The following is a 19,425-nucleotide window of genomic DNA, read 5'->3' as shown; positions in this document are numbered from 1 at the left end:
TTTCAATTGAAAGACATTTCGACCATCAACAACAATATGCAGAGTTTTTAACGAGAGTAGACATTTTAGGATGCGCGAATTTAAGTCGCGCGAATTTAAAACTGAGTGAAAAATAGTACGACTCCAATCCAAATACAAGTAAGGTATATGTTTCTGCATGTTAAAATAAATATATTATACCCAAATAAAAATCTTAAACAAACCAATTTTAAGATTTTGACTACAAATATTTATCTTGAGCAATTATACTAACGCCAGCTTGCAGCTTGGCCTATTTATTGCCATTGTTTTAAGTTTTTTATTATCTAGTTTGTGATAATAACTATTTATTCTTTTGTGTGTTATCTTCACCAACTAATTTTTATTCTACTGTAGCTGGGGTGGAGGCTATCTAGGCTCCAATTAAAAAGTATGGCTAGCCAAATCCAGATGGCTTCAACAATTCATATCTAAGTTGACATAGATCCTATTGAAATATTTATTAATTACGTTTTTTAGAACTATTTATCAGTTGTTTACGTTGGAGCATAGATACCTAACAAGTTTAGTGGGCACGTTACCCATCGTGATTTGCATTCTGCTTGGAAAACATGCATACAGGCGATATAACGTAAAAGCTGCTGAATTGGTAAAAAACGTTGGTACGGAAAACATCTGATATTGTCTAATTTGAGAAGGGGTGTTGTTTTGATAGTCTGTGATTTTGTTTTCATGTAAAACTACACGAGATGTTTCGTCAATTGGCAGTCTATTTTGTTCAACTACTTTTTATATTTTTATTTTTTATAAATTTTGTTTGGTCCTGCACATGAGTTGGCGGACAAGTATTAAGTTTTGTAAAAAAAAAAAATTATATTGCCAGGAAATTAGAGCGTTGGTGTAATTTTTTAGGAAGCGATGATTTTAGAAAACAATATTTTACATTTGTATTTCTTTCTTTTTCTTAAAGCAGTGTAGAACAGCTACGTACGACGAAAACAAGAAAACGCAAGATTGTAAAAGTACATTAGTATTACTAATACTAACACTAGGCACATAGTATAACAATACTATACGCCCGCATACATATCAAGAATACCGCAAAACAAAATCAACGAATAATGTCAGGTAGTCCTTATATATTTTAAGAAAAATATGGTCAGATATCGGTTGTCCAGCGAATTTATCAGATCAAATTTAGGGTCATTCAGGGCTGTTGACAAAGTAATATCGTGACTTTTCAGAGTTTTCGTTTGGTTTTTTTAAGGTCTACGGGACACCCTGTATAAGTATAAGCAAAGTATATAGACAATTACTTTCAACATCTCCGCAAAGAAAATAATTAAAACAGTTTACCTTGACAGTCAACTCCTGCATTACAAGTCTTGCTTTCTGTGAGACTGGCACCTCTACAGTTTCCATAAAAAGTTGCTTCTGAGCAATTTCTTGCTCTTGATTTTGTAGGAGCAACATTTGAATTACCCTGACAACTTTCACTGCATGCACCCCATTGTTCCCAAGGTGAGAGCTTACCTGCATTTAAGCACATGAATATAAGATAAAAGCAACTAAATAGATACTGTAAGATATATAACAGAAAAGAATTACCTGGACAAGCTACGTTTAAATTACAATAAATACTTTCGTTTAGTGAAGCACCATTGCAATCTCCTCCGAACGTGGCTCCCACACAAGTACGAGTTCTGCGTTGAGTTGGAGTATTAAAAACTGGCTGACATGTAGAAGAACATGCACTGTAATCAGACCATGACGTAACATTTCCTAAATGAAGTTATAAGAACGTTAATTATTTTCTTGAAGGAATAAAAATTTAGTTACTTTTAATTATGTATTAGGCATTATTTTCCTCGGTCTATACTGGTTAAGTTATACTTCGCCTAATTTCTCTCACATATGTCTTACGCTTGTCAAGTCTGGGGTCAGAACTCATCTTATAAAACCCAACGAGTTTTAAATCTACAGAAAAATCTCTGCGCATAATAACCTTACTCGACTTTAATTCTCATTCTGCTCCTCTGTTTTTTATCTTATAATTCTTTTTTTTTTAATTTTGTTTAGATGTGCAACATTATTTTTCTTCATCGCCTAATCAATATCAAACTACCTCCTACTCTTCTAAATACTTTTAAAATTGAATTCAATGCTTGCAATCGACCAAATAGTCGCGCTAAACCTGACTCGATACGTTTAATTAGAGTACAACGGTTGCATTTGAGAATAATTCTATTCAGTATCAATCGATCATCTCCAGGAGTCTTCGCTGTCGTTGGGTTATCTAAAGTATTTAACCAAGTTTTAATTCTTTCCTTTATATAGTAGTCATAACATTTAAGCCTCTTATTGTTGTATAAATCGATCATTATTTATGAGTATCTAAAATTTGTAATTATTATGTTTTTAAAACTTGTAACTTGTTTTGGTGGCCATTCCTACCTATTTGGTTTTATCCTATCGGAATGGTCTGTTAAGACAATTAAAATAGTTCTGTGTTTTTTTTCTTTACTAACACTCTTTTTATTATTACTCCTTAATTTCCCTTGAAGATGTGTAATCCGTTCTTCATGAGCTTTGTGTAACTGTTTGACACCCGATGGTGTTTTCTTACTTCCTCAACGTAATGTAAACATTTGATCCTGACAAAGACAATTCGTAACCGTCCCTTAATTATTAATACACAAAGTTATGTTATACTTCTAAAAAAGAAATTTCTATTCTCTATTTTTTTATAATATCACAGGGGCTTCATTTTGGTAGCCTTTTTCAGTAATTACCTATGTTGGTGGCATTTTATGATCTCAATTCTAATTATCTTTCACTACCTCCATAATTCCAATTGATACAATCTGTTTATTGAGAAGGATGTCTAAAGTGATGTATATGATTTTCTAAGGACAAAGGCGAATGTAATGGTGCTTCACTTTTCCACAGACACGTAGCCTACTTCTACCCAACTTCTTTTTTTAACGGTGAGAAGAGCATAAAATCGTCACGTGACCTCACAATGCACAGTGTTTCAGGATGTAATGTATGAGAAGGTTTCTCAATAAGTCAAGATTTTATACATCACCTAACCAAGTTAAGCAAGCTTAGCCTAAGACATATCCAGTAAACACAAAAACGTCTTAAAGACAGATTTTCTCGTCCCTATCTCCTCTGGACGTGTTTCGACTAGAAAACAAGTCTTAAAGACGTCTTTATTTGCCTCTGTAAGACCAGTAAAACGTCGTTTGAATTGAACGCCATAAAGACGTCTTTATTTGATTTCTGTAGGACCAGTAAAACTCGTTCGGAATGAACGTCTCAAAGACATTATTTGGTCTCTGTAAGACCAGAAAGATCATATTTATTTATTTTTATCAAAAAAAAAAATGCTACAAACCTATTTAAATAGAATATCCTGAAGACGTCTTTTTTTGTCTTTTAAAAAATAGCTAGAAGTCTGTGCGATAAACCTCTTATGGCTCGGATTTTAAGAATTTAGAAATAAAACAGTTTAGCAAATAAGCGGCCGGCCAATAAGCAAATAAGGCTAAGATTAAAAAAGGTAAGAGCGTTGATAAGTCCGAATCTCACTCTTATGAGAGTGACCAACTTTACCAATACGAAAAAAAAACGGATTAGCTCTTGGGACAATGTTGTGTTATTACTGCACTTATTAACTGTCATCATTGCAAATAACGTTATTTCTTTGCCCATTCGCAATAATTGGAGTGCCGATACACGTTTTTGATATTTCCAAAAATCGTTCTATCCGAACAAAATGTTGCATTTGACGTTTACCTTTGAACAGAAAAGATTGTGCAAAATTAAACCATGTTTGTTCCATAAAACAGCAAATAAATAGCAAATCAAAAAGCTGTAATTAACCGAGAAATACTGATTGATTACTGATTGAAAATGAGTATCTTAGAATTATATTGTTTATTCCCGGGCAAAAACATTTCCGATTTTTGTTTTTTTTTGGCGAAAGATTATGCTTAACACATATTTTAAGGCAGTTTCACATCAAGTGGAGTTTCTTATCAATACTTGAAAAAAGAATACTTCAAATGCATGCCTCCTTTTGACTACACTATCCCTCTCCTTTTGAGTACACGTTACACATGTCCTAAATTTTTAGACCTGTAAAGTTGCCTGCTTTATACATTGCTGTAATGACTAAAATCTATTTTATTAAAGGTCTGTTTGGAATATAAATCATCAAAGAAAGCACATTATTCAACGTGCACAATATGGCAGACATAGCTTACAAGCGGGGCTCAGACCAAAACAAAACGGAGAAAACAGACTTTAGAAGCTATATTGATAACCTTAGTGCTGCCTGAACATAATTTTTCATTTTTGTTGAAATTTGCTGCGATGCCTTGCAAATTTTGGGATTGCATTTCATCATTCTTCAAACTGACTGATTGTTCCGATAAGAAGACAAGTTAGCAGCTGCCTTTTCCTTCTTTTTCCAAAAGAGTAAACTTGGTGGTTCGAACCTAATTTGTCATTTTGTGCATTTTGACTCATTTTGATATGGAATTTTTACCATAGGCATAATTTTCGTAATTTACTTTTGCATCTATTATAGGCAGTATCGTCATAGCTGTAAGGATTTTGTTCTGGTACAAAGTACAAGATCAAGACCTCTGCCTTTCTGTGACTGTAGTACCCACTCTTTGTTTAAAAACATTCATTTCCGGACTGTTGTTATATGCGATAATAATATTTGATGTATGGTAGAGACTTCCGTTTCGCCCTACCAGACAACGTCAAACATTTTATTGACATTCCTTTTGTTAAATATTATACTCCATATTTACTTTAAAAATGTGCCAATTAAATTATATACTGTTGTCTATCGATGGGTACTGCTTCCGAAATGTTAACTAAACTATCGGACAGGGTTGGAAAACTTAGTCATCATTTTGAAAGTACCACACATCGATAGACAACGAAAGTTTATCTTTGACCTTCAACACTTTGACAAAAATTAAATACTATTTAAAAACTATAACTACAACCTTACATTAGAATTGAAAAATAGAGTATACATACAAGACATAATAAGTGACTAAAATAAAATACACATTATGACCTCCCTCCTTAATCAGGTAAGATTAAAGATACAAGCTTCTAATGCAATAAAACACGTGTTTTAACATATCTTTTAGAAACTTCCGGTCATATAATGCAAAATGGATGATCAAAAGAGCTGAATTGTGTAATCATTCAATTATTCCCCTTTTTATATCTGACATTGGTCAGGTTGGGGATAGCGATGCTTCCATTATGCCGCAGTATTACATTATCATAATGCAAAATTACATGTTATAACGTGAACTTTAATTTATTTAATTGATCTGTTAATACATAAATCCCATTGGCCCTGTTGTTACTGCCTAACCAAAAGTAATTATTGTAAAAAACAATTTAACCCTTAAATAGGCACATTGATATGACTTTAAGCGCACCACTTCGACACTGCTAAAAGACATTGCTTGTACGGTTTTCACTAGAAAAGCCATATGCACGTTTTATAGTCCTTGATATTGTAGGCTTAACAATATGATTGATTTGACAGATTTTACTAAATGCGTTCCATTGTGCCAGTAAAATAGCTGATGTTCAACAACAGTTAGTAAGTACACTTCTTTAAAAGTGCGATAAATACATTTTAAAAAAATGCTTACCAGGGCAAGCTATTTCTACATTACAATCAGTATTTTGAACCAATACAGTACCATTACAATTTCCTCCAAACGAAATAATATGTGTGAATAAAGGAGAATTTTATACCTTGACACGCAACTCTAACATTGCAGAACTGCGTCTCAACGGAACTTCCAGAACATGTTGTTCTTCCACCATTGCATGTTCTTGTTCTGGATCGAGTAGGGGGAACATTGATATTTGATTGGCACGTCGTACTACAAGTATCATACGCACCCCATTTAAACCATTGACCTGAAATGTAATTGCAATCTGCATAATAATTTTTTTTTTCAACATTTTATAATGTCACGCTCCGAAATTTTGAAGCTTTTGATATTTCAGATTCAAAGCAAGCAGAAATTATTGCCATTGTTTTGTTCTAAACTTGTATCTATAACTTTCTGGAACGAATCAATGGATTCTATACATTGCTAGTCTTAGATGTTGTAGGCGCGACATCTTATATATTAATTCCCTTGCGTGAGTAAAACTGTGAGTCCACGACACGGAAATCACGGGTCACTTTCTTATGACGTGGTTGTACGCTAAAATTTAACTAAAAAGATTAGGGATGTACTTCATAGAAATCGCACATAAGCTGTAAATATATAACCCGCTGCTAATAACGATATAAATATATATACCCTTATGCCAAAAAACTCTATGTTAGCATATATATATAGGTATCGCTACATATGAAACGGTATTAGATATTCACAAAGCATACGGACTGTTAAATGAAGTTCCCAGCATAAAACGGAAGTTGTGTTTACGAAAAAAATGGCTGTTCTTTTTGAGTATTCTCCACTCTTTCATTCAAAATAAATCTTTAAAAAAACATTTGAAGAAGAGCATGGTTTTATAAATTAATCATAGCAATGTTCTGTAAGGTTTTTTCATGTTTTATTTTTAGTTTTGATTATATTATTGTTGCCAGACATGTTTTATAGCTAGCATCATAAAAAGCCAACCACCACCAACAACTAGCTAGCTAGCTAGAAATATATATATATATATATATATATATATATATATATATATATATATATATATATATATATATATATATATATATATATATATATATATATATATATATATATATATATATATATATATATATATATATATATATATATATATATATATATATATATATATATATATATATATATATATATATATATATATATATATATATATATATATATATATATATATATATATATATATATATATATATAGCCATGTTCTTTATACCTAGCCTAATATTCTGAAAATAAAGTTCAGAAATTACTTATTTTTAAAATGTAAATTTAATTTGTTTCAAATTGTGGTTTTGACATTTTCATGTAAGAATTTGTGGGCAAAAACCTTAATCAGCATGCTAAAAGAACTGACTTTTCTTAATTTAGAATTACTAAACACAACCATTTTCTTACATTTAGTGTAAACTTTTGTGCGTATGGCTTATATTTAATACACCAAAAGAGCTACTTTGTTGATTTCAATTTTATACTCTTTGTAAGCTATTTTTTTCTTCTTTTTGACATTTTGAATTAACTTATTGCTGTAGAAGGCATATAATATACATGCATATAAAAAAATGGAATTTTGCAAATTTCTGTTTTACCACTCAATTTTTACATTTTATAAGTTATTTGGAACAGAATGGTATAAAATAGACCAAAATACCTGATCTTAGTTGTTTTTAATTTACAGGCTGTGTCTGTGAAACTTTAAGGGGAACATTTGGTGGAAGACAATGGCATGACATATACTGATAGAACTGATTTTTGTTGTGTTAGATGTTATATCTGAACCTTTTTGACATTTTATGTTAATTTTGCGAGAAAGGACTATATATATATACACAGAAGAAGAATTCAATTTTTCACCTTGCAAGCTTTGTTTTTCTATATTTTGTATAAATTCTTACTGGGGAGGACTCGGTGCAATATATCGAAATGACTGATCCTTCTCGATTTAAATTTGATGTGTTCTAAATCGTATATAGTTTTGGAAATTTTGTGTAAGATTTAATGGGTAAGGGCTAGATGCAATATGTCAAAAAAACTTTTTTTGTTGAATCAGAAGCACTCCCTACAACCATTCTTTTTTTTACAGTTTGTGAAGCTTTTGTGAGGAAAGAGTGTATGCAATATTATCGAAATAACTGATTTTTGTTGCAAACTGTCTTTCTTAGGCATTTTAGCTTAAAATATTGTTTTAGAGGGCATATGCAGTAGATATATGTACCGAAATAATTGAATTTTGCAAACTTTGATTTTGTCGTTACCTCTCATTTTTTACATTTTGATTAAACTTTTGTGGGAGACCGTCGGTATGCGAAGGACCAAAATAAGAGATTTTAGTATTATTTAGAATTTGTATTTTGTGTTGCAAAATTAGTGCAAAAATTGACATAAAATGAACTTATATACAGATTGATTGCTGTTGTTTAACATGACTCATTATGACTTATATATATATTTTATGAAAATTTGTGACAGAATACTATGTGAGATTTGAAATTTTGTTTGCTTTATTGATGGTAAAACAGCATGCAAATTGCTAAAAGGACTTTATTAATTTTAGATTTAAACACCGTTTTTTGTTGGCATTTTGTCTAAAGTTTGGTGAGGAAGGACCATATGCATTATATCAAAAAACGTTTTATTGCAATATAATTTAACCTTGCAATCCCTTTGTAACACCTTAGATAAAAATTTCTACTTAGGCAAAATTTATTGTTTATTTTTCGCATTTTGTGTCAACCTTTGGCAGGGTTTGCAATAAACTAACTGATTTTAACATATACAATGAGAGAGATTTGTGTTTGACATTGATCAGCTTTTTTGTATATATGTGGCGTTTTGAGTGGTTTAAATTTTATGGGTGAGATGTATGTTGAAATGCTTTTAAAAACTTTTTTCCGAATAATTTTCGCATTTGTCAGATGGTCAGAGCAAGTAATTTTAGTAGATTTAGATTTTAAATGTCACATATATACTGCAGTGGTTGAAAATCTTTAATTTTTTTGGTCATTTATATAATAATGCAGATGTAAGATGCGCACTGCTGTATTGTTTGTTTTTTGATGGACATATATCTGCCACATAAATTAAATGGAATACAGTGGATTCTTTCACGGGAAACAGCTAGTTTAGATTGTTTCGACAGTGTTTACTGCATGCATCCCATTGCGACCATTGTGTCGGTGTGCCTGAATTTAGCAACAGAAAAAATCAGTGAATACACTGATATTTATGAGTAGGCTGGATATATTTATAATAAATATTTACCAGCACAAGGTGCGTCAACGTCACAATTAGTAGTTTCAACTAAAATAGCATTATTACAATTTCCTCCGAACGTAGCTCCAACACAAATACGTGTTCTCTGTTGGGTTATTGGTTGAAGGTCTGTATGACAGGTTCCAGAGCATGCACCGTATTTCGACCATTGTGTAAGATTTCCTGAATAATGTTTTTAAATAAAAATTAATAGCGAATAGATATTAAAAGGATATGTGAACAAAGGAAAAAGTTATACCGGGACACGCAAATCTAACATAACAGTAGCGTATCTCTACAGAAAATCCAAGACGTGTAAGAAATCCAAAATGTAAAAAAAATTATTTCAATTGACGAAATTACCTTTGCACATTTTATCATGTCTCGTTCTAAAAATTTTAAGTATTTTCGCATCTACCGCAAGGACAAAATATTTGATACTGTTTTGTTCCTCTTATTGCAACTGTTCCAGATTGAAACTCTTTAGTAAGGATTTGATAGTGGTTGGCAAGGGAAAATCATGAAAAGATTGGAATCAATGAACAGAGAATCACCATCTCATGATAGACAATTATTTTAATTGTCGGAGTAAAGGTTATTAACCTTCATTAAGGATTCATAATGTAGTTACTTCTATTCTCTTTTCCTGTTTCTTACACAGATCCAGTTGACTGCCAGGAAAGCCTGGTGGTCACTGGGAAAGACTAGTGACTGTGGAAAAGACCACTGACGGTGGGAAAGACCATAGATCGTGAAGGCTTTTTGTTTTTGGTGACTGAAGGGTGTGTGTTCTTCATTGGTTAGGATGGGTCTTCAACTTTAATCTCGAGACAAATGATAACTCCTTCCAAAGAATGGAGCTTGGCAGATTTCGAAGCATAAAAGTTGACTGGGTGGTGAAGTGAATTACTTGTTTTAAGTTCGAGACGATATGTAATAGTTTTCTGTGTTGCTGCCGCTGGGTTCCAAATCTACCTTTCTAAGCATGAGTGAATTTCACCTATCCTATAGTTTCCACATTCATAGGTGTTTGTTTCAGTACAGCCGAAATCTATTAGCTTTTCGATCATCCCTGTAAAGGTGAGAATACAGAAGTTCTTCAGTGGCTTCTTATTCTTTGGAGAGAAACCTCCTTTTTTTCATTAACATCTATGTCTTGAAAGGATAGTTTTATCTGCATTGCGGTGTACTTACTCCTATTCTCTTTCCCGAATTAATCATGATAAATGTATGAAAAGCAGAAAGCAAACACAGCGCAAAAAAATTGAAAAGATAAGTTGCAGGAAAAATAAATTAAATCACATATACCGGGACACCCAACTCCAACATTGCATGTTCCAGTCATTGTAAGACTTGTACCACCACTGTTGCCACCAAAACTGGCACCTACACATTGTCTAGTTCTTTATCTTGTAGGTGCAACATTTGGATTGCTTTGACAATTTTCACTGCATACACCCTACTGTGTCCATTCCGTCAGAGAGACTTTATCAATGGAAATAATTAGGAAATGCTAATTTTAAGGGGTACAGGGAGCATAAATAAAAGACAGTTACCTGTGCAAGCTACTTCTACATTACAGTCAGTAATTTGAACTAACACAGCACCATTACAATTTCCTCCGAATGTAGCTCTTTCACAAGTGCGTCTTCTTTGTTGAGTTGGAGGTTGAATTCCTGTCTGACATGTAGCAGAGCATGCACCATATGCAGACCATTGTGTAAGACTTCCTGAATAAGGTTTAGAATGAGCGAAGATTCACATTAGGATAGATATTAAAAAATGCGAATAAAAGATTTAAAGTTATACCTTGACAACCAACTCCAACATTACAGTTACGTATGTCTACGCCACTTCCAGGACATGTTGTCCCAAAAGTTCCACCATTACATGTTCTGGTTCTGGATTGAGTAGGGTCTGTCTTAATATTTGATTGGCAAGTTTCACTGCAAGTACCATATGGGCCCCAGTTAGACCACTGACCTGAATTTAAAAAAGGGACTTTACCGAAAATAATTAATATAACAACCCTTGTAACGACCTAATATAACAAGCAGGATGCAAATAAGATAAGTTAAGATAAGATAAGATAAGGAACGATAACACAAGATCAGATAACGTTAATCAAATATATACAAAAAATGAAGATTGTTGTCACTCGTATGAAATCTTAGATAGGACTTCATAGGAGATGACGACTAGCCACACTGGTTAAAATATATAATAAACAAATAATCACAAGATCTCTGCACACAAAAACTGCAATTACCGATGAGACCTGATAATGCTTTAAATTGAGAAGAAAGAGAGTTCAGACTTTCAGCTTCTTCAAAATGTACATTTATACATTGACATCTGCAATGCATTAATAAGTTTTAGAGAATATAAGTGGGGGGTCCTGGTGCAAGCGCACGCGCACGCTATGAATAGATACCTTATATAGTAAAACCGTCGCTTACATAAGTACCTACGCAAAGAGTCAAAAGAGTCGTGCGCGTGCAATTGTAAAAAACGCTCATCATAGACTAACAATGCACACACGCAAACACACACACACACGAACATAAATGACATCATCGAAATTTTCTCTAATTTTGATAAAAAGGGAAATCCCCTAATTCAAAATTTCTGTCCATTTTAAAAAAATATTGACAATAAAATTTGTAAAAATGACAAACACACCGATCTATTTCGATGAGCAACGCCCGAAGGGGTTAAAGAGGATGATGAGGATTGTTCATAGGTTCAGCCGGCTATATGAAGAAAAATTGTTTGACATGTACACCAATGACGATAATTTATCGATGCATAAAGCGGAATATTATGACAACCTATCTTAAGAGCTATTTCAAAGCTACCCTAAGATAAATCACAAGCGGAAATTTAAGACTGTAATACATGGTGAGCTAATCCGTGTAGCTTGGCATCCAGATCGATATTGGGATTGGTTTATGTCGGAGGAAAAGAAGCAAGAGATCTCAAAATTGTGGGAGTAATCGTGATTGAATCAAGGATGTCTCCTTATTCAAAAATTGATAAATAAATTTGTATATAATAAATAAATACCAAAATCTTTAAAGATATGGTTGAAATATTTTTTAGTAGCGCTGCGAGCTCTATTAAGGTCTATATGCTAATAATGGTCGCGGGCCTTGTAATAGAAAATGAAAAACTAAAGGCTGAGGTTGGTGAAGAATAGACATAAGATAAAACGATGAAAGAACAATTCAATATGCTCAATTTGAGTAGAAAGGGAAGTTCCTTATTCAAAGTTCTGTCCACTTCAGGAAAAATCCGAAAGTCCAAAATCTGAAATAAATAAATTGGTTTCAAAATGTTCCAGATCGATTCAAGACGCAGGAAATGTGCAATTGGGCGATGGAAGAGGCTCTCAATCTGCTCATGGATCTTCCGGATCGATTCAAGACGCAGGACATGTGCACGAGAGCTTTTGAAGTGGATCCCTGGTTCCTCAAGATGTTCCAGATGAACTCATGACTCAGGAAAGGTGCACCAGAGCCGTTGAAGCGGATCTCACTCTCCTTGCTTATTTTCCAGATCAATTCAAGACACAGAAAATGTGCACCAGAGCCGTTGAAGAGTATCCCCGTATGATCAAGTATGTTCTGGACTGGTTCGTTACACAGGACATATGTAGTAGGGTAATTGAGCCTGAAGTGCTCGATGCCTATCACCAGAGGAAAGCGGAGAAGGATAGAATTAAGAACGAGCTGCTTCCGATAACATGGCATCCAGACAGAGTTATAGACTGGTGCTTTCCAGAGGACGAAAGAAAGGATCTTGTACTGTTGTGGAGCAATGGAACGCGGAAATGGGAGGTAAGTTATATGACCTATCTTATGATTTCGTGTAAAACATAAGATAAAATAATGGAACAACGATGCGATGACTGTGAATGCATACTTGACGAGTATGATAGATGCAAATGTGGACGGAGGCTTGTGGTGCAAGGTAAAATTTTATGTTGGTATTGTTATCAAGAATATATAACATATAATGGAGGCGTATGTTATGATTTAGGTCTGTTGTAAAACGCGAAGCTCAAAAGCAGATGCTAGTTAAGGTTTTAAACTACTTAAAAAAAGAGATGTTGAAATTTGGAGACAAAACCATTGAGTCAAAGGAATTTTACACTAACGCAACACCACTAAATATCGAAGATGTGAAAATTGAAAACCTTGTGCTGAGTGATTTTATTCTAGCAAACAAAGGCAAGGATGACCGATTCGTAATTTCATATCAAGACCAAGACGGCAACCTATCACCGTTATTGATAAAAAAACCCTAAAAAAATCTACTCTCTCAATACAGTGAGGGTTTTGCGTTCACGATGTCGTTTGATCTTGGTGACTATCCTGAATAATTAAAAAAATACGAGGAGATCTTGAACAAGGCGGAGTCTTTAGAGGGGCATTGCTTCACCAACATCAGTGTAAAGAAAGATCTTTACATCAACCCTAAACTCAAGGAATGGGAGGGTGAGTTTAGAACCAATTTTCATAAGAAAAAATACCGCAGGGAGGTTGTGAGTGTACAGCCATCATAAAATTAGGAAGCATCTATAGACAGGGAAGAAATTCTTATGTACAAACCTACTTGGAAGAGTGTAAATATAAAGAGGTTGATAGGTATGGCGCACACTATCTTTGTGACTCCGATGATGAGAGCTTAGCTGAGTCGTAGTATGTTGCATCACCTGCATTTATATGGTTGACCCAACCATATAAACAAACATGAAAGCACTTAAAAAAGAAGCAAAATCACTGCACTACGATGAGTAAGGCCGAACTTATTGAAGCAATCCGCAAAGTTAAGTACAAGGACGCTTCAACGCAAACAGACGGACCTTATTGCAAACCTTGTGTTGAAATTGCATGCGAGAAAAATCTTGAAAAATATTTGCAAAATCTCGCTAAAAAATCGCGACGAATAGTAAGTGATGGAGGCAGAAATCATTATTACTAAAAATATTCAACCAGGTAGCACGAATACTGATCGATTTTAGAGCGATCCTCGTATCCTGGCCAAAATAATCAAAAAAAATCGTAGGTCTCTCGATATCAGTGATATACAATTGTTTCATGTTTATTCTTGCACCAAACCATGAGAGATATCTGGAATGTCTTACGGGGGATGACCTTTCCGTGCAGATCATCGTTATTGATGTTCAAGGTTCCTTGTTCAAGGTGAAATTTCCAAATATATTCGTCGAATATGAATTTCATTCTGGTACAAGCCCACTAGTGAAGGAATGGTTCCATGCAACATCTAAAGGCTGATTTACCCATGGTTCGTGCAGTATATCGATTTCACGCTTATTTCCAAATACGTAAAATTGAAAAGAGCTTGAAATTTCTGTACCTGGTTTGGTTAAATTTAAGCGTTTAAACAACCCATTCAATCAACAAAAACTACAGCAATTAGCGAATGAATTTGGAGTGTCCAGCAGGGAGCAGAATTGGAGAAATGAAACTATTTTTAGTAGTTGACAACTTCATCGTAAGAACTATCCTGGCTCAGGGCCAAGTTATTTCGATCAAGATTCTTGGAGTAGGTGGGTTATTGTAAAAAGTCAACGCCTCACCCGCATCGGTATTGAGCGGTTATCACAAAGTGTGAGATTTTATGCCTACTTAATCCTGGAGAGTCAGGCGAATGCATGATCTGGGATCATTGGGAATCAAGGCAGCGCAATTGATGCCCAACGCTTGCATCTGACAACATTTGAGGATCTAGTAACCGAGGATAGTGATACGGGTAAGCAAGTCCAAAATGTGTTGAAATTTGAGCGGTCCAAGGTGAATTTTAGTGTTGCTCATGGCGTCTATATGATACCAAGTGACATGAACCTTCACGTTGGAAATATTGTTAATTTCACGAATAATATTCTCATCAGCAAGGAATATTTTTCGATCGGTATAAATCCGAAGATTAACGCGAAGCTGCCAAAGCATACAACAGAGTCGCAGATCGCCTTACAGCTCGGCATGGGCGTCAGCTTACGCACTGCGCTAGCACATGTGGCTAACCATACACCAGAGAGAGCAACACCCCCTAAACATGAGAGGCACAGGGAAGTGGAACAACATGCAGATACTAAGGCTGCGTTGATTACAACTGGAGTAGGCGTTATTTTACTATACATTTGGTTAAAATAAATGACAGCACCAGCCGTAAAAAAATTTTGTAAGTCGTCAAAGACTCACAAAATCAACAGTTGAGGCTCAGCATGGGCGACAGCTTACCACCGCGCTAGCGCATTCCGATCTTTTTCCTCTTTTCGCAACATATGTCACAACAAGAGCGTAGGCTGTCGCAACAACGGCAGCAATTGCGATGTATAGGTGTTTGGCTACATATTCGACAACTTTTGCTGCTACTCTGAAAAAGAAGGAGACAACCGTCCCTATGATGCCAGGAAGAGCTGCACCTGCTTTTCCTGCTAAATATTTTAAAAATTTCCCAAGTCTTTCCAGCTGTTTTTGCATAAAGCCCTTTCCTGCAGCACCCGTTGTAGCACCAGCTCCCCCTGTAACTGCAAGCACAATGGTGAATATCAGTAAACCCACGGCGGAAACAATGCTCGCGATTGTTATTTGCTCCTTAAACAAGATCTTAAGCTTTTCAGCTAGAGATTTATCGCCTTCTGCGATTTTCATCAGCGTTTCCTTAATCGCTTTCAACTGGCTCTGAGTGTCGGATGATAACAGTCCATGCGCTGCTTGTACGGCCTCTTTTTGATCCTGGAATCGTTCTAGATCTTCCTTAGCCTTTGCAATGTCTTCGTTCCAGATAGTTTGCTGTTCCTCGGATACTCCAGGTTCAGCTTTCTTCGTCTCAAGCCTTTTCACATTGGCTTCTGCTTTAGCGATCTCACCATCGCAGAATATCATCTTGCTTTTCAAGTGTTTCAAATTTCTTCTAATAGTTTGAAGTTCGAGATTGAGTCCTTTTCTTTCACGCTCCGTAAATTCACGGCCACCAAGGGAAGTCTCTGCTATAAGGCTCTCCGTTTCATCTAGGACATTCTCCGGTAAAGGCATCATTTCGATATCATCAGCATTCTCCTCGACGTGAACAATCTCGTCCAGGAGTTTCTGAGCCATTGCCTTACTGCCTTTGTTAGGTGTAGTATAGTCGGTAAACTCATGGCTCGCAGACGATTTGTACCTAACCTCCTCTGTATCTCAGCTACGCTTCTTAATTCACCATTCTTTTTTGTGATCTCTACACTAATGAAAAAAGTTGGTTTCCTCCTGTCTCAAACTCGTTGTAAAATCTCGCAATTGGCTGCCCCAGCTCTCCTCACCAATATGTTCGTAAAGAACGTCGACCTTTGATTTTTTATCTTTTTTCTCTGACTTGGTATGGTGTCTCCCTGTCGTTCTTCAGATATTAAACTGGTGGTCGGCTGGGTAAGGTCCGCAGGCCTACTAAATCCGCCATCAGTATCATTATCATCAATGTCGCCTTTCTCTGTAAACGCATCGTCTGGTTTATATGTTGGGTTTATCAGCATTTATTTTAAAAGAAAAACAGCTAATAATAAAGCATGACTAACATATTCGGAAAGAAACTCGATCCTTACGAGGAAGTTAAAACAATGATGTCCATAAAGGCCAAGAAACAGCGTGTAAAGGTAAGCCATGTCGCATCTATAATCAATCAGAATGAGGACCTCTATGTGATATTCCCAATGTCGGCAGAACGATGTAATTTTTCCATGGCGTCTTCAGTTATTGTTTGATCTTAAACTAACTGGCACTAATACGAAACGCACTATCGTCAGCAGTATAGGTAAATATTTGGTGCAAAATCTCCGTATAACCTTGAATGGGAACGAGGCGCAAAGCATCAACGACTACAGAGTGCTCGCGGCCTACAGAGATCTATGGCTATCGAAATTTGAACGTGAAAACAACTTGATTTTGGAAGGCATCAACTCGCATGATGGCACGCTCCGCGCCCTACAGGTAAAAGCGACTGATCATGCCGGGACTAAAAGGGGGAAAAAGCGATCGTTGAATTCTATGGTAACACCTTTTGTATTACTCTAGGAGAAATGTTTGAATTGACAAGAGACTTGCCGTTCTACCAGGCAGGATTATACGACAGGCTGCAATTCGTTATACATTTTGCAACGTATGGCGATGTCATCAAAGATGGAGGCACATCGGCTGTTGAATATACGGCAGCAAAACCTGCTGATTCTACATACAACATAACCAACATTGCGTTGAAATTTGACAAGGTTAATTACGAGGGTCTCGTGAGTGCTATGGCATCCTGGCACAGCCGTTTTGCGCTACCTTTCGAAAAAGTACTTCGAAGTAAAGTGATTACGATGAAAAAAGAAGATACTAGCTATAATCTTCAAATTGATACGCCTGCGAAAAATTTGAAAGGCGTTCTCTTAGTATTCGTAGACCCATCGAAGGTTAAGGCGTATAGCGGTTATAACGAGGTCTTTTACAACCCAAAGATCGAGAAAATCTCGATCACTGTTGAAGGCGAGCCTAATGAGTTGTATTCGCATGCTATGCTCGGGAAAGATCATTTTGAGCAAATTGTGAACCTCTTTGCTAGTCATGATTCGGAGGTAACGATTGGCCATTTCGCGACTGAAAGATACGCACTATTCGTTGATTATCGAGCATCTCCTGATCATAGTCTGCACGGTGCCGGGCTACCTCTTCAACGCTTGAGTAATGGTATAACTTTACAAATGACTAAGAAAGCGGATGATACTGGGGATATTAAATGTTACGTGTATCTGCTTCAAGATGCTCAGCTGAATATCTTAGATGGCCGTTTTCACAGCGTGGAATATTAAATAAATGAACTTAAACGTTGTCAAGGAACCGAACACATTAATTTTTACAGGTCCAACGAGTTGCAGGAAAACTCAACGTGTGCTGGACCTTCTCGAAAATGAATATAAAAAGCATTTTCACTCAATCTTTGCTTGAATTAGCGATTTCAGGTAGGCATCGAAGGCATAGTCTCTGGCTCCTTACACAGTCTTATACCGCTTTATCGAAAAATTTGAGACGACAAAAGAAACAGCTTTTCCTCTGGTACCCCCACGAAAGGTCAGATATGAAATTGATTGACGAGGAAACGAATATGATCAGTAATTGGGAAGAGATCAAGAACTAGAAAAGATCAACTAGAAAAGTCAAAATATGCATGCTTGTATATGAGGTTGGAGCATCCTAGGAGCTATAAAATTCTCGAGTGAATGATGTTTTATGGATCGATGTGGTCCACAAAACTACGCTCATAGGTGTCAATTGACCAACGTGGTTGCGGTTAGGCGACGCTGTTACTGATCTCCTTGGATGGACGACCTCTTCCTAGCTACCAGGTCTGAAATAGAGATCGGATGGGCCCCCTTGTAAAGGGTAGAAACCCTCACGATGTCTCCATGTCCTTGGCTGTCCACGAAAAAAATTTCGGTTTTCAAAAAATTACAAGATAAAAGATGTCTTCTTAACTTACCCTGTTTAACGCCGTATCGCCTAGCGGCTCAGCAGGAGCACCTGCTGAAGGCATCGAGACTCTATTCGATGAGCACTCGCAACCTCATTTCAAGCGTGCTGTTCTCGGGACATTCTTAAGGATCGGTGATATAAAAGCAACATAAAGAGACGTGAAAACCATACCTCGTCGTGATATCCTAGTGGGGATGCGGCAGCCGCACCCCTTAAGGAAGGTCAAAATTGGCACGATGTCTTCGTCACATTCGACGGTGCTTTAGAAATTCTGCGTCGTTCTAGGAAACCGAAGGCAGCACAGCTTACTAGATGGCTTGCAAAAAAAGGTGTTGAAAAATTACAAGATGAACTTAAGAAGCGAGATATGGCCATCGAAGAGAGAGACGTAGCTATTGCGATCCTTGAAGATGACAGAGATAAGCAACTTATGGTGCTGGAGGACGATCTTGAGGATAAGGATCGACAGGTTGCTGTTCTTGAGCAAGACAACTCGGAACTACGGCGGAGACATGTCCCTCACCGATTTCAAATTGACACCGTGATATGTGTGGTTGATAAAAACGATCTTCATGAGCATGGAAAAAAGGCAGACATTAGCACTATATGATCCAATGCCAGCGTAGGCAACTCAGCATGAGAATAAACCTTCTACGAGCAAGGTACCCCTCTATGGTTGCAAGGCAACCAGAATGTGATGATCCTAATGCTGTTCATGCCTGGTGCCGATTCAGGGACGATACTCTTGGTAGCGCGGTGCGTGCCACTCCAGCATGCTTTGCGCGTTGCGACAGTTTATGCAAATTTTGTGACTCTTGCGAGTCATAAAATAATTAAAAAATTACCACTTCATCACATGCTCGACGAAACTTCGATCAGGCCCGTCTTTCAAATAATACAACACACGCTGGCTT

General features: G+C 36.0%; 1 protein-coding gene across 2 annotated transcripts in view; it reads right to left on the bottom strand.

Moving 5' to 3' along the window:
• LOC130623679 (adhesion G protein-coupled receptor B1-like) overlaps positions 1–19,425 on the bottom strand; it is a 36,138-nt gene that overhangs the window by 6,160 nt on the left and 10,553 nt on the right. The window contains exons 3-8 of one of the 2 annotated variants that reach the window (XM_057439187.1): positions 10,806–10,979; positions 10,553–10,726; positions 9,006–9,179; positions 5,785–5,952; positions 1,588–1,761; positions 1,336–1,512 (exon numbers count right to left, since the gene is read on the bottom strand). In XM_057439187.1, the coding sequence (XP_057295170.1) occupies positions 1,336–1,512; positions 1,588–1,761; positions 5,785–5,952; positions 9,006–9,179; positions 10,553–10,726; positions 10,806–10,979 (1,041 nt within the window). The remainder of the gene's footprint in view (positions 1–1,335; positions 1,513–1,587; positions 1,762–5,784; positions 5,953–9,005; positions 9,180–10,552; positions 10,727–10,805; positions 10,980–19,425) is intronic. The other variant, XM_057439188.1, reaches the window with a different exon arrangement.

This window comes from Hydractinia symbiolongicarpus, chromosome 13 (assembly GCF_029227915.1).
Source record: "Hydractinia symbiolongicarpus strain clone_291-10 chromosome 13, HSymV2.1, whole genome shotgun sequence".
NCBI lineage: Eukaryota > Metazoa > Cnidaria > Hydrozoa > Anthoathecata > Hydractiniidae > Hydractinia > Hydractinia symbiolongicarpus.
Note: the sequence above shows the minus strand (reverse complement) of the source record. Positions and strands in the feature narration are given on the sequence as shown.